At 36.0% G+C, this 15,440-nt stretch overlaps 1 protein-coding gene across 1 annotated transcript; it reads left to right on the forward strand.

The window, feature by feature from the left end:
- Positions 1–297: 297 nt before the first annotated feature.
- On the forward strand, positions 298–14,828 carry LOC114369893 (the record flags this gene model as incomplete). Its single annotated transcript, XM_028327205.1, has 5 exons — positions 298–858; positions 2,012–3,256; positions 3,362–3,466; positions 3,788–5,047; positions 14,706–14,828. Coding segments are annotated over 5 exons (3,294 nt in total), but the record flags the coding sequence as incomplete, so codon positions are not given.
- Positions 14,829–15,440: the final 612 nt, after the last annotated feature.

Raw genomic sequence — 15,440 nt, forward strand, 5'->3', positions numbered from 1 at the left:
CCTTTATTTATTATTGCTTTATATTCATATTCAAATTGTTTCATTTGAATTAATATTTAAGAAGATTGTCATTAAGGGAATTCATAACTTGAGTAAAAATTGAAATAGATTTTTTAATTAGGGGAAACAGTTTGGAATATCTTAATTCAACCCCCCCCCCCCTTCTTAAGATATCTGAGGCCACTTGTCTAACAAGTGGTATCAGAGCTTCATTCTTGTACAAAGTTTAGAAGCTTCAAGAAAAAGATGGCCTCAGCAAATTCCTTATTTCCAGAAGGGAATTCTATCAATAGACCTCCAATCTTTAATGGAGAGGGTTACCACTACTGGAAAACCCGAATGCAAATTTTTATCGAGGCAATAGATCTAAATATCTGGGATGCCATAGAAATAGGGCCTTATATACCCACCACAGTAGAAAGAGTTTCAATAGATGGTAGTTCATCAAGTGAAAGCATAACCATAGAAAAACCTAGAGATAGATGGTCTGAAGAGGATAGAAAACGAGTACAATACAACCTAAAAGCCAAAAACATAATAACATCTGCCCTAGGAATGGATGAATATTTCAGGGTTTCAAATTGTAAGAGTGCTAAGGAAATGTGGGACACTCTTCGATTAACACATGAAGGAACTACAGATGTTAAAAGATCTAGGATAAATGCACTAACTCATGAGTATGAATTATTTAGAATGAATGCAAATGAAAATATTCAGAGTATGCAAAAGAGATTTACGCATATAGTAAATCATCTAGCAGCCTTAGGCAAAGAATTTCAAAATGAAGATCTTATAAACAAGGTGCTAAGATGTTTAAGTAGAGAATGGCAACCCAAAGTAACGGCTATTTCTGAATCAAGAGATTTGTCTAACATGTCTCTTGCCACTTTATTTGCTAAGTTGCAGGAACACGAGATGGAACTATTGAGATTGCACCAAAATGAAGAAAATGACAAGAAAAAGAAAGGAATTGCTCTTAAAGCATCATCCTCAATTCAAGAAGAAAGTGATCAGGATAATGATCCAGATGATGATGATGATCTAAGTCTCTTTGTAAAAAGATTCAACAAGTTTCTTAAAGTAAGAGGAAATCAGAGGCGACCAAATTTTAAATCAAAGAGAAGGACAGAAAATTCATCCTCTACTCTAAAATGCTTTGAATGCAATCAACCTGGACATCTGAGGGTTGATTGTCCCATCTTCAAGAAAAAGATGGAAAATCTGAAAAGGAAAATCATAGTGAGAAGAAACTAAAGAAAGCATACATCACATGGGATGAAAATGATTTGGAATCCTCTGAAGATTCTGAAAATGAAGAGATAAATCTTTGCCTTATGGCCAAAAGTTACGAAAGTGATGAAGAGGTAACATCTTCAAACAACTTATCTATTTCTTTTGATGAATTGCAAGATGCATTTGCTGATTTGCATAAAGAATCAATTAAACTTGCAAAATTAGTTTCATCATCAAAGAAAACAATTTCAAATTTAGAAAATGAAATTTCGAAATTAAACAAAGAATTAGATCTTCTTAGAAATGAAGTCTCAATCTCTAAAACAAATGAAAAAGTTAATATCTCCACTATTAATGACAAGAAAATAATAGATTCTTGTAGTTGCTGTGATAAATATGTAAAAGAAATTAAAGAGTTAAAAAATTCACTTGCAAAATCTTCATATAGTAGAAATAATTTAGATGTTATATTAAGTAAACAAAGATATGTGTCTAATAAAAATGGACTTGGGTATAAATCTGAAAAACTACAAAAGGTTCATAAAAACTTTTCCACTTCCACACAAAAAATGTAATTCTAATTCTATCACTTGTTTTTACTGTGGAAGAATAGGACATGGCATATCAACTTGCTACTTCAAGAAAAATTACAGTAACATTAAAATGATATGGGTCCCAAAAGGATCTCAGTTTATACTAACATGCAAGGACCCAATAAAATTTGGGTACCTAAGTCAAAAACTTGATTATGCAGGTATCTTTGAGAAAGAAGTGGTACATAGATAGCGGATGCTCAAAACATATGACTGGAGATGCATCAAATTTTACACATATATCTCCAAAGAAAAGCGGGCATGTAACATATGGTGACAACAACAAAGGTAGAATTCTTGGAGTGGGTAAAATAGGTACAAATTCTTCAAACTCCATTGAAAATGTTCTACTTGTTGAAGGCCTTAAGCACAGCCTGCTTAGCGTTAGTCAACTATGTGACAAAGGCTATCTAGTATCATTTGATTCTCAGAAATGTCTTATAGAACATAAGCATGACATTAATATAAAGCATGTAGGACATAGAGTCAATAATGTTTACATGATAGACTTAAGCATAAAACAAGAAAACAATCATTGCTTTCTTAGTAAAGATGATGATCCATGGTTATGGCATAAAAGAATTGCTCACATAAACATGGATCACTTAAATAAGTTAATTTCAAAAGATTTAGTAGTTGGTTTGCCTAAATTGAAATTTGAAAAAGATAAACTATGCGATGCATGTCAAAAGGGCAAACAAACAAGAGTCTCATTCAAACCTAAAAATGTTGTTTCAACCACTCGACCATTACAATTATTGCATATGGATCTATTTGGTCCATCTAGAACCATGAGTTTTGGAGGAAATTACTATGCTCTAGTTATAGTTGATGATTTCTCTAGATATACTTGGACACTATTTATTACACATAAAAGTGATTCATTCCAAGCATTTAGGAAACTTGCTAAAGTCATACAAAACAAGAAAAATCTCAAGATTGCATCCATTAGAAGTGATCATGGGGGTGAATTTGAAAATAAAGATTTTGAATTATTTTGTGATGAACATGGTATTGAACATAATTTTTCTGCACCAAGAACCCCTCAACAAAATGGAGTTGTTGAGAGGAAAAATAGGTCATTGGAAGAAATTGCAAGAACTTTATTAAATGATACTTCTCTTCCAAAGTATTTTTGGGCTGAAGCTGTCAATACTGCATGTTACATCATGAATAGGGCCTTGATAAGACCTATTTTAAAGAAAACCCCATATGAGTTATTTAATGGTAGAAAACCTAATATTTCTCATCTACATGTTTTTGGTTGCAAGTGCTTTGTACTTAATAATGGTAAAGATAATCTAGGAAAATTCGATGCAAAATCTGATGAAGGCATTTTTCTTGGATATTCATTACAAAGCAAAGCATATAGAATATATAATAAGAGAACTATGAATATAGAGGAATCCATTCATGTTACCTTTGATGAATCTAATGCTATATTGTCAAGAAAGAATATGCTAGATGACATTGCAGATTCTTTAGAACATATGAACATTCGTGAACAAGATTCCAAAGGAAATGACAAAGGAAACAATGAAGATCCTCCAGAAGAAGCCAAATCCAATTATGCACTTCCAAGAGAATGGAAAACTTCAAGAGATCATCCCCTCAACAACATTATTGGTGATATCTCAAAAGGGGTAACAACTAGACACTCTCTTAAAGATTTATGCAATAATATGGCTTTTGTATCCATGATTGAACCTAAAAATATAAAAGAAGCCATAATAGATAATAATTGGATCATTGCCATGCACGAAGAATTAAACCAATTTGAAAGAAATAATGTGTGGAAATTAGTAGAAAAACCTGAAAATTATCCTATCATAGGAACAAAATGGGTTTTTAGAAATAAATTAGATGAACATGGCATAATTATTAGAAATAAAGCCAGGTTAGTAGCAAAAGGGTATAATCAAGAAGAAGGAATAGACTATGAAGAAACATATGCTCCTGTTGCAAGATTAGAAGCCATTAGAATGCTATTGGCATATGCATCCATAATGAATTTTAAACTTTATCAAATGGATGTTAAGAGTGCCTTTCTAAATGGCTTAATTCAAGAAGAGGTATATGTTGAACAACCTCCTGGTTTTGAAATTCCTGATAAACCAAACCATGTTTATAAATTACAAAATGCTCTTTATGGTTTGAAACAAGCCCCTAGGGCATGGTATGAACGATTAAGCAATTTTCTTCTAGAAAAAGATTTCTCCAGAGGTAAAGTGGATACCACATTGTTCATAAAGAGAAAGCATAATGATATTTTGTTGGTTCAAATATATGTTGATGATATAATTTTTGGATCCACTAATGATTCATTGTGCAAGGAGTTTTCCCTTGATATGCAAAGTGAATTTGAAATGTCAATGATGGGAGAACTAAAGTACTTTCTGGGATTACAAATCAAGCAAAATCAAGAAGGTATATTCATCAATCAATCCAAATACTGCAAGGAATTGATCAAAAGATTTGGGATGGATAGTGCAAAACACATGTCTACACCGATGAGCACTAATTGTTACTTAGATAAAGATGAATCTGGTCAGTCTATAGACATAAAACAATATCGAGGTATGATCGGATCTCTTCTTTATTTATCTGCTAGTAGACCTGATATTATGTTTAGTGTATGCATGTGTGCTAGGTTTCAATCCAACCCCAAACAATCACATTTAAGTGCAGTAAAGAGAATCAAGAGATATCTATTAGGAACAATCAATTTAGGATTATGGTATCCTAAGAATTCAACATGTAACTTAATAGGATATTCTGATTCTGATTTTGCCGGATCTAAAACTGATAGAAAAAGTACAAGTGGAACTTGTCAATTTATTGGATCGGCTCTTGTCTCATGGCATAGTAAGAAACAAAACAGTGTTGCTTTATCTACTGCTGAAGCGAAGTATATCTCTGCCGGTAGTTGTTGTGCACAAATTTTATGGATGAAGCAACAATTATCTGACTATGGCATCATTCTTGATCGCATACCTATTAAGTGTGATAATACTAGTGCCATAAATCTATCCAAAAACCCAGTTCAACATTCAAGAACTAAACATATAGAGATTAGACACCACTTTCTTAGAGATCATGTCTTAAAGGGAGATTGTGTATTAGAATTTGTTGATACTAAGAATCAACTTGCTGATATTTTCACTAAACCTCTCCCCAAGGAAGTGTTCTTCTCTATTAGAAGAGAATTAGGTCTCTTAGATGTAAGAGATTTAGAAAAATAGGGATTGATTGGTTGATTGATTGGTTGATTTACTTTTACCTTTTGATTGTAGATTATTTTGTTTGATCTTGTTTGAATTCTTGTTTTTATGATAGAATTTATGATTTCTTGTGTATATAATAATTGAATGATTGAATTTAGTGTATTAGTAGTGAAAATTAGTCATATAGGATGTATTTGAGCATAAATATACATATTCTCTTAAGAAACTAGCCTAGGATAGGCTCTGGTAATCGATTACCATCCAGTGTAATCGATTACACATGAACAGGCAGCCTGTAATCGATTACAACATCCTGTAATCGATTACCAGAAGGCTTATTGGGCCTGTAATCGATTACCAATACCTGTAATCGATTACAATGCGTCATCTTCTATAAATACTCACGAAATCAGAGCTGCTGCGCAGCCAAAGCATCCTCCACGTTTTCCTCCATACCTAGAACTTCAAACCTTCGATTCTCACTCAATTCTTCACCAAATCACGTCCTGTAAAGCCCAATCTTCCTCTTTTTCACTCCTCTTTCACTTCCACCGATCAAAATCCAGAAAAACTTTATCAAATGGCAGAGCCATCAAAGAAGAGAAAGGGATCATCCTCCACCGCTACCGCTGCTGCCCATCGCCGTCACGGCCCATCCGGAGCACCCACAGCACCTATTCCTCCTTCTTTGTCATCTCCAAGATCATCAACACTGTTTTCATCCGATGATCAACGTCTACGGTACCTTTCTCAGTTTTCTTCTAGAATAATCTTAGATCCTAAGTACCTAGACGTATAGTTCTTTAATGATGAAACGTTTGATTGCTATCAAGTGTTTCAAAACTCTGGTCTTGTTGATTTCATGTCATTAAAATTGCCGTATTATCCTGAACTTGTTAAGGTCTTCTACTGCAATTTAAAAATTCAGGATGGTATTATTATGTCTGAGGTGCATGGTACTTCTATGGTCATTGATCAGTCACTTTTCTTTTCTTTGACTCATTTACCCAGTCAAGGTGCACCTTTTGAGGGCACCATTGTTGATGACTGGAAATTCGATTATTCAAGTCATGATGCTCGTCACATGGTCTGCAATGATCAAGCTGAAATGACCGGTAGATTGCTGGCCGGGTCATTAACTTTTGATAATCGCATCATGCATTATATCATTGTTAGAATTTTGCTTCCTCGGTCTTCAAATTTAGCACAAGCCTCTGAGGAGGATTTGATTCTTATGTGGGCTTTTCTTACCGGTCGTCAGATCGACTGGGCCCATTTGGTTCGGTACCGAATGCATAAGGCATTACGGGCCAATGCACCTTTTCCTTATCCATATTTGATTACTCTGTTTTTGCGTCATTTTCAAATTCCGCTTGATGATGAACCCTTTGTTCAAGTCAAGCGTTCCTTTGCAATTGGTGCTGGTGCAGTGACCTCCTTTGGGTATCGTAAAGATCGGAATGGACAATGGCTGAAGAAGGATGCACTCCCTCCTCAAGATGAACGTACTCCTTCACCTCCCCCTCAACGTGAAGATTCCGCACTCATGAATGAAGTCCTCTCCGAATTACGGGGTTTTCGTTCTTATGTTGGTGACCGCTTCGACTCGTTAGATTCACGCTTTGCCGGTATGGACATTCGCCTTACACAGCTTGAAGAGGATGTCGGATACATTCGTCAGAGTTTTGATCTTCCTCCACCACCTCCATCTTCTTAGATTTTAGTTTCTGACTATATGTCTTTTTATAAGCCGTGTATTTTGGCTTTTAGTTTCTTAGAATTTACATTATTATGCTAAGTACTTTGCTTATTTATCTTTTGGTTTTTTTTTAAATTTCAGTCTTGGATATTTTGTGGTTGTTGACATTTTATGTTATTTGAATTCTAGTTTGATTATTTCTTGTTTGTGAGTTTGGCTTATTGTGTTTATTACTCTGATATTTATATCTTGCAACTCCATTGTTATATCTGTGTTGATTTCCGAGTTCTTTGGCTTTTTGATGTTGCCAAAGGGGGAGAAAAGGTTGCTTAACAAACTTAGAAATCAAGTGATCATGTATTCCGAAATATAGGGGGAGTAAACGCATGCACATTTTATCTATATACAATTGTTTGTTGCTTGCTTGAATCTTGATTTCAGGTATTGTATTGTCATCATCAAAAAGGGGGAGATTGTAGATGCAATTGGCTTTGATGTTTTGATGATGATCATGATGATGTGTTGCAATTGATGCAAATGGGCTTTTCAAGATTAAAATTCAAGACAATACTTCAAGATTACAAGTCACAACATCAAGATGATCACTAGAATATTAGGAAGGGAATTCCTAATTGAATTAGCAAAGGTTTGGCCAAGTGATTTATATTAAAAAGTGTTTCTCAAAGGTTTTACTCTCTGGTAATCGATTACCAGAGGATGTAATCGATTACCAGTGGCCAAATACGTTTTATAACAGCTACAAAAATTTGAATTCAAAATTTTAGACTGTGTAATCGATTACACAATTTTGGTAATCGATTACCAGCAGTTAGTAAATGTTTTAATTCAAATTTTAAAAGCTGTAATCGATTACACAATTACTGTATTCGATTACTAGACAGGATTTTCAGAAAAATAATTTCAAGAGTCACAACTTTTCAAAGGCTTTACTCATGACCACCAATGGTCTATATATATGTGACTTAAACACGAAATTGCTCAGAGATTTTCAGAACAACAAAGTGTTTATCCTCTCAAAGAGCAAATTCATTTTATCCTCTTAAGAATTCCTTGGCCAATTCAATTGCAATTCATTAAGGAATTATTTGAGTGCTCAATCTGTAAAATCCATCTCTTTCTAGAGAGATTTGTTCTTCTTCTTCTTCTCATTCTCTAAGGGATTAAGAGACTGTGAGTCTCTTGTTGTAAAGGATCTCTAAACACAAAGGAAGGATTGTCCTTGTGTGTTTAGAACTTGTAAAAGGAATTTACAAGATAGTGGAACTCTCAAGCGGGTTGCTTGGGGACTGGACGTAGGCACAAGGGTGTGGCCGAAACAGTATAAAACTGAGTTTGCATTTTCTCTTCCCTTAATCTCCTTTATTTATTATTGCTTTATATTCATATTCAAATTGTTTCATTTGAATTAATATTTAAGAAGATTGTCATTGAGGGAATTCATAACTTGAGTAAAAAGTGAAATAGATTTTTTAATTAGGGGAAACAGTTTGGAATATCTTAATTCAACCCCCCCCCCTTCTTAAGATATATGAGGCCACTTGTCTAACAACCTGGTCAGTCTATAGACATAAAACAATATCGAGGTATGATCGGATCTCTTCTCTATTTATCTGCTAGTAGACCTGATATTATGTTTAGTGTATGCATGTGTGCTAGGTTTCAATCCAACCCCAAACAATCACATTTAAGTGCAGTAAAGAGAATCATGAGATATCTATTAGGTACAATCAATTTAGGATTATGGTATCCTAAGAATTCAATATGTAACTTAATAGGATATTCTGATTCTGATTTTGCCGGATCTAAAACTGATAGAAAAAGCACAAGTGGAACTTGTCAATTCATTGGATCGGCTCTTGTCTCATGGCATAGTAAGAAACAAAACAATGTTGTTTTATCTACTGCTGAAGCAGAGTATATCTCTGCCGGTAGTTGTTGTGCACAGATTTTATGGATGAAGCAATAATTATCTGACTATGGCATCCTTCTTGATCGCATACATATTAAGTGTGATAATACTAGTGCCATAAATCTATCCAAAAACCCAGTTCAACACTCTAGAACTAAACATATAGAGATCAGACACCATTTTCTTAGAGATCATGTCCTAAAGGGAGATTGAGTATTAGAGTTTGTTGATACTAAGAATCAACTTGCTGATATTTTCACAAAACCTCTCCCCAAGGAAGTATTCTTCTCTATTAGAAGAGAATTAGGCCTCTTAGATGTTAGAGATTTAGAAAAATAAGGATTCATTGATTAATTTACTCTTATGATTGATTGTTTATAGATTATTTTGATTGATCTTGTTTGAATTCTTGTTATTATGATAGAATTTATGATTTCTTGTGTATGTAATGATTGAATGATTGAATTAAGTGCATTAGTAGTGATAATTAATCATATTGGATGTGTTTTAGCATAAACATAGATATTCTCTTAAGAAACTAGCCTAGGATAGGCTCTGGTAATCGATTACCATCCAGTATAATCGATTACACATGAGCAGGCAGCCTGTAATCGATTACCAGAAGGCTTATTGGTCCTGTAATCGATTACAAATCCCTGTAATCGATTACAACTCGTCCTTGTCTATAAATATGCACGAAATCAGAGTTGCTGCGCAGCCACAGCCTCCTTTCACGTCTCCTCCATACCTAAAACTTCAAATCTTCGAATCTCACTCTATTCTTCACCAAATCACGTCCCGTAAAGCCCAATCTTCCTCTTTTTCACTCCTCTTTCACTTTCACTGATTAAAATCCACTAAAACTTCATCAAATGGCAGAGCCATCGAAGAACAGAAAGGGATCATCCTCCACCGCCGCTGCTGCTGCCCATCGCCGCCACGGACCCTCTGAAGCATCCACAGCACCTATTCATCCTTCTTTGTCATCTCCAAGATCATCTACATTGTTTTCATCCGATGATCAGCGTCTACGGTACCTTTCTCAGTTTTCTTCTAGAATCATCTTAGACCCTAAGTATCTAGACGTCGAATTCTTTAATGATGAAACGTTTGATTGCTATCAAGTGTTTCAAAATTCTGGCCTTGCTAATTTCATGTCATTAAAATTGCCATATTATCCTGAACTTGTAAAGGTCTTCTACTGCAATTTAAAAATTCAAGATGGCATTATTATCTCTGAGGTGCATGGTATTCCAATGGTCATTGATCAGTCATTGTTCTTTTCTTTGACTCATTTACCCAGTCAAGGTGCACCTTTTGAGGGCACCATTGTTGATGACTGGAAATTTGATTATTCGAGTCATGATGCTCGCCGTATGGTCTGCAATGATCAGGCTGAAATGACCGGTAGATTGCTGGCCGGGTCATTAACATTTGATAATCGCATCATGCACTATATAATTGTTCGAATTTTGCTTCCTCGGTCTTCAAATTTAGCACAGGCCTCTGAGGAGGATTTGATTCTTATGTGGGCTTTTCTTACCGGTCGTCAGATCGACTGGGCCCATTTGGTTCAGTACCGAATGCATAAGGCATTACGAGCCAACGCACCTCTCCCTTATCCACATTTGATTACTCTATTTTTGCGTCATTTTCAAATTCCACTTGATGATGAACCATTTGTTCAAGTCAAGCGTTCCTTTGCAATTGGTGTTGGTGCCGTGACTTCCTTTGGGTACCGTAAAGATCGGAATGGTCAATGGCTAAAGAAGGATGCACTCCCTCCTCAAGATGAACGTACTCCTTCACCTCCTCCTCAGCATAAAGATTCAGCACTCCTGAATGAAGTACTTACCGAATTACGAGGTCTTCGTTCTTATGTTGGTGAACGTTTCGACTCATTGGATACACGCTTTGCCGGCATGGATATTCACCTCACACAAGTTGAAGAAGATGTCTCCTTCATCCGTACTTGCTTTGATCCACCACCACCGCCTCCATCATCCTCTTAGATTCATTGTTATTATTATTATTATGACTAAGTCTTATTAGTAATTAAGTATTATTAGTATTTTGTTTTTATCGCCGTGTATTTGGCTTTTTGTTGCACTAGTTATCGTACTCTTGCACTATTATTATATTTCTGGACTTTGCTTTGGTTGGTTATGACAATGTATGGATTTATTTTGGTTTAATGTTTGGCTCTGTTTGAATTTTGATTGTGTTGCTTAGTTCTTTTTGATGTTGCCAAAGGGGGAGAGAACTTGAGAGAACTTGGGTTAGAAATCAATTATTAAGTAAAGTTAGGCATACATGCCAAAAGATAGGGGGAGTAAGGGTTGTGTGAACGTGTTATCATCTTGTATATAGCTTGTCTTGATTTCAGGGATTGTCATCATCAAAAAGGGGGAGATTGTAGACAAAGGATCAAGCTGAATGTTTTGATGATGCCAAAGGTTCACATGTGTCTCAAAGCTTTATTCAAGACAAAGAAATTAAAGATATTCAAGATGGATGATCAAGACAGTCTCTAGAGTCTTAGAAAGGGTATATTAAATAGGAAGGGAATTCCAATTGAAGTAGCAAAAGGTTTGGCCAAGAAATTTAAGTTAAAAAGTCTTTTTCAAACAAATTTACTCTCTGGTAATCGATTACCAGAGGATGTAATCGATTACCAGTGGCCAAAACTAATTTACAACAGCTATTAAAATTTGAATTCAAAATTTGCACTATGTAATCGATTACACATATATGGTAATCGATTACCAGCAGTTTCTGAATGTTTTAATTCAAATTTTAAAAGCTTGTAATCGATTACACATATACTGTAATCGATTACTGAAGCAGATTTTCAGAAAATATTCTCAACAGTCACATCTTTTCATGTGGTTCTTGAATGGCTATCAAAGGCCTATATATATGTGACTTGAGACACGAATTTGCTAAGAGTTTTTCAGAACAAAAAAGTCTTATCCTCTTATAAAGCAAAATTGTTTTATCCTCTTACAAATTCCTTGGCCAAATTACTTGTGATTCAATAAGGAATTTTTGAGTGCTCAAATTGTTCAATCTATCTCTTTCAAGAGAGATTTCTTCTTTTCTTCTTCTTCATTATGAAAAGGGATTAAGAGACCGAGGGTCTCTTGTTGTGAAAGAATTCTAAACACAAAGGAAGGGTTGTCCTTGTGTGTTTAGAACTTGTAAAAGGAATTTACAAGATAGTGGAACTCTCAAGCGGGTTGCTTGGGGACTGGACATAGGCACAAGGGTGTGGCCGAACCAGTATAAATCTGAGTTTGCACTTTCTTTTCCCTTAAACTCCTTTGTTTATTATTTCTTTATATTCATATTCAAATTGTTTTATTTGAATCAATATTTAAGAAGTTCATTGTTAAGGGAATTTATAACTTGAATAGAAAGTGAAATAGATTTCTAATTAGTGAAGTAGTTTGGAATATCTTAATTCAACCCCCCCTTCTTAAGATATCTGAGGCCACTTGTCTAACAGTAATATGGCTTAGCGAATCAGACTCGCTTAGCCAATCACTTGCCGCAAGGAATTACACTTAGCTCAAATCAGCTCGGCTTAGCGTGAGGCGGCCTTCTCAGATTTTTCTAAGTTACTTGGGCTTAGCAAGATGACACTCGCTTAGCCCTAGTATTGTCTCTTTCAAGGCTCTGGTGGCTTAGCGCACACAGCTATCACTTAGCCATGTTCATACCAGATGATGAACATTTATCTAAAAAGATGAACTCGCTTAGCGCAGCACAACTGGCTTAGCGAGTTTGCCTGGAAATGCATACATTCAAGCACTTTTGATGAACTCGCTTAGCACATCTGACGCGCTTAGTGAGTTCGTCACGTTTTCCCAAAAAAATGCAGAAAATGAACTTCATTTTCTTCCCTTTTTAGGCCTCTAAAAGGCACCTATCAAGCATGCAAAACCATCAAAATTACCTACATAGTACAATCCTTAACAAAGTCCTAATTTTTATCTATTCTATTTATAATCTAATCCTAAAAAAAATAAATTGCTAGCCTAATGCCTTCTAACTTAAGGTTTCAACAAAATAAAAAGCATAAATGACGTGAGGAACTTACTTGGATCAGAAGTGCTTCGTGAATATTAACAAAAGATGCACGAAGAATGCACAAACGCAATGCGCAAATATTTGGGAGAGAGAGATTGTAGGAGATGCATTTTAGAAAATCTGAGTGAATGTGAGTGCAACTACTGTTACACTCACTTATCTGTTTTTCGATAAACTCGCTTAGCGAGATCGACCGCTAAGCGAGAGAGGGAGACGTTTGGTTTCTCAACACACTCGCTTAGTGGGCCGTTTCACTAAGCCCAAGCCCAAATTTTGAAATTCAATTTTTTTTTTTAGCTGGGCTTAGCACAAAGAAGCGCGCTCAACGAGTTGTGCAGATGAAAATTCTTGCAACTCTCGCTAAGCCGAGATCATGGTCAGCTTAGCGAATATACTGCATCCTGCATACAGGGAGGCATGCGCTTAGCGAGTGGTTACTAGCTTAGCGTTATCCAAGCCGCAAGGAATTTCGCTTAGCGCGAATGAGTCACGCTTAGCTCAATTAAACCAGTAATTTGGCCGCAAGGAATTGGGCTTAGCGCAAGTGCACCGCGCTTAGCCATTAAACATGATGCGCTTAGTGAGTGTACTCTCGTTTAGCCCAATTCTGATCAAATTGAATTGGGCTAAGCTCACCCATGGCCAGCATAGCGAGCCAATCACTTTGATATGCAGGGGTTTGAGCGCTTAGCGCAAGCTAACCTCGCTTAGCGAAATAAGGAGATGCGCTCAGTGCACGATATGCGCTTAGCGAGTGGACTGTTTCCTTCAAAAAAAATTAAGTTATTTTAAGTCCACTTTCTCAAAACATGTAGAACAACCCCCTAATATCTATGACTCATTATAAGCTGATATCCCCCTTTTCAATGATCAAAAAGAAAATTCCAACTTATGCAATGCATGAAAAACAAAATGAAAGGAATCAGAACTGGGTTGCCTCCCAGGAAGCGCTCTTTTAACGTCATTAGCTTGACGCATATACCTCAATGGGTGATATCAAAATTGGCCCTCACCTTCAGGACCTCCTATTCAACCTTCCTTACCTGCAATCAAACATTTTGTTTTGGCACAGGCTTGTCTTCTAAAAATAAATCAAAATTGATTCTCTGATCTTCAAAGCTCATTTCCAGTTTCTTTCTTCCTATGTCAACTACACAGCTTGCAGTTAACATAAATGGCCTTCCCAAGATTAAGGGAATTTCATTATCTTCACAGATATCGATTACAACAAAGTCTGTTGGAAAGATAAAATGTTTTACTCTGACCAAAACATCTTCAATTACTCCATATGGTCTGGTAATGGAGCGGTCAGCCAACTGTAAGGTCATTCTAGTGGGCATGATTTTCAACTCTCCTAGTCTTCTGCACATGGACAGTGGCATCAGATTAATACTGGCTCCCAAGTCAATGAGAGCTTTTCCCACTGTGACTTCACCTATTGAGCAAGGAATGGTCACACTCCCAGGGTCTTTGTGCTTTGGTGGAAGAATTTTCTGAATCACAGCACTGCAATTACCCTCCACAACTATATTTTCCTAGTGAATGTACTTGTGCTTCCTTGTCAACATGTCTTTTAAAAACTGAGTAAACTGGCATTTGTTGCAAAGCTTCTCCAAATGGCATAGTTATTTCCCGTTTCCTGAAAATATCTAGGAATCTCGTTAGGTGGTGTTCCTTATCTTTCTTGGAAGGTACCAAAGGGTATGGCACTTCCTTTCCCTCATCTGAAGCTGTTTCTTTATCTTTTTCTCTTTCTTTTTCACTCTTACTCTTTTCTTCTTTATTCTCTTCATCTTTTTCATTTTCTTCTTTTTCTTTTTGTTTTCCTCCCTCTATTTCTTTTTCATTGTCTTTTATTTCTTCCCTTCCAATAATTATTGGTTTTTCTCTCCACTGACTCTTCTCATCTGTTACCCCATTCCTCTTTTTAACAGAGTGTCCTTCAAAGCAACAACATCCTCATCCTCAGCCGCCACAAGCTTCATGCTTCTTGTCATAACAACTTTACACTCTTCTTTGAGATTTTTCTCGATATTTACTCCAAAGCTATTGGATGACTTCTCAGCTAACTGCTTAGCCAATAGACCCACCTAGATCTCGAGGTTTTTCAGGGCTAACTCAGTACTCTTATGGTTGGACATGGTCACTTGCATAAACTGAGCTAGTGTCTCTTCTAGTTTGGAGGTTCTCTGGAAAATATTTGGTCCTTGTTGAAGTGGCCTATTGGATGGTCCACCCTGATCCTTATTGAATTGATTTCCAAGGTGTGATCTCCATTGCCCTTACTGATTGTAGGGACCTTGCTGGAATCCTGAAAATCCTCCTTGATTGTATCCTTGTCTCTGTTGATTTCCCATGTAATGAACTTCCTGAGTGTGTTCTTCAATGGGAATACAATGACCTGATTCATGAGCCTCACTATAAATGGTACAACCTGTAACCTACAAAACAGAAGAATAGGAAGGTTGACCAATAGACAGTTTAGTTGGCAACTTGCTAAGTGTTTTTGTTTAGATCTCAAGTTACTTAGATAGCAACTTATTTTGTGCCAACAAAGCATCTTGTGATGATAATTCCAACAAGCTTTTCTTGGTGGGTTCATGTACTCTATCTCACAAAATGGCATGATCGCTAGCAGACATATTCTCTATCAGTTCAGTTGCTTCTTC

The sequence above is a fragment of the Glycine soja genome, chromosome 1, assembly GCF_004193775.1.
Source record: "Glycine soja cultivar W05 chromosome 1, ASM419377v2, whole genome shotgun sequence".
NCBI lineage: Eukaryota > Viridiplantae > Streptophyta > Magnoliopsida > Fabales > Fabaceae > Glycine > Glycine soja.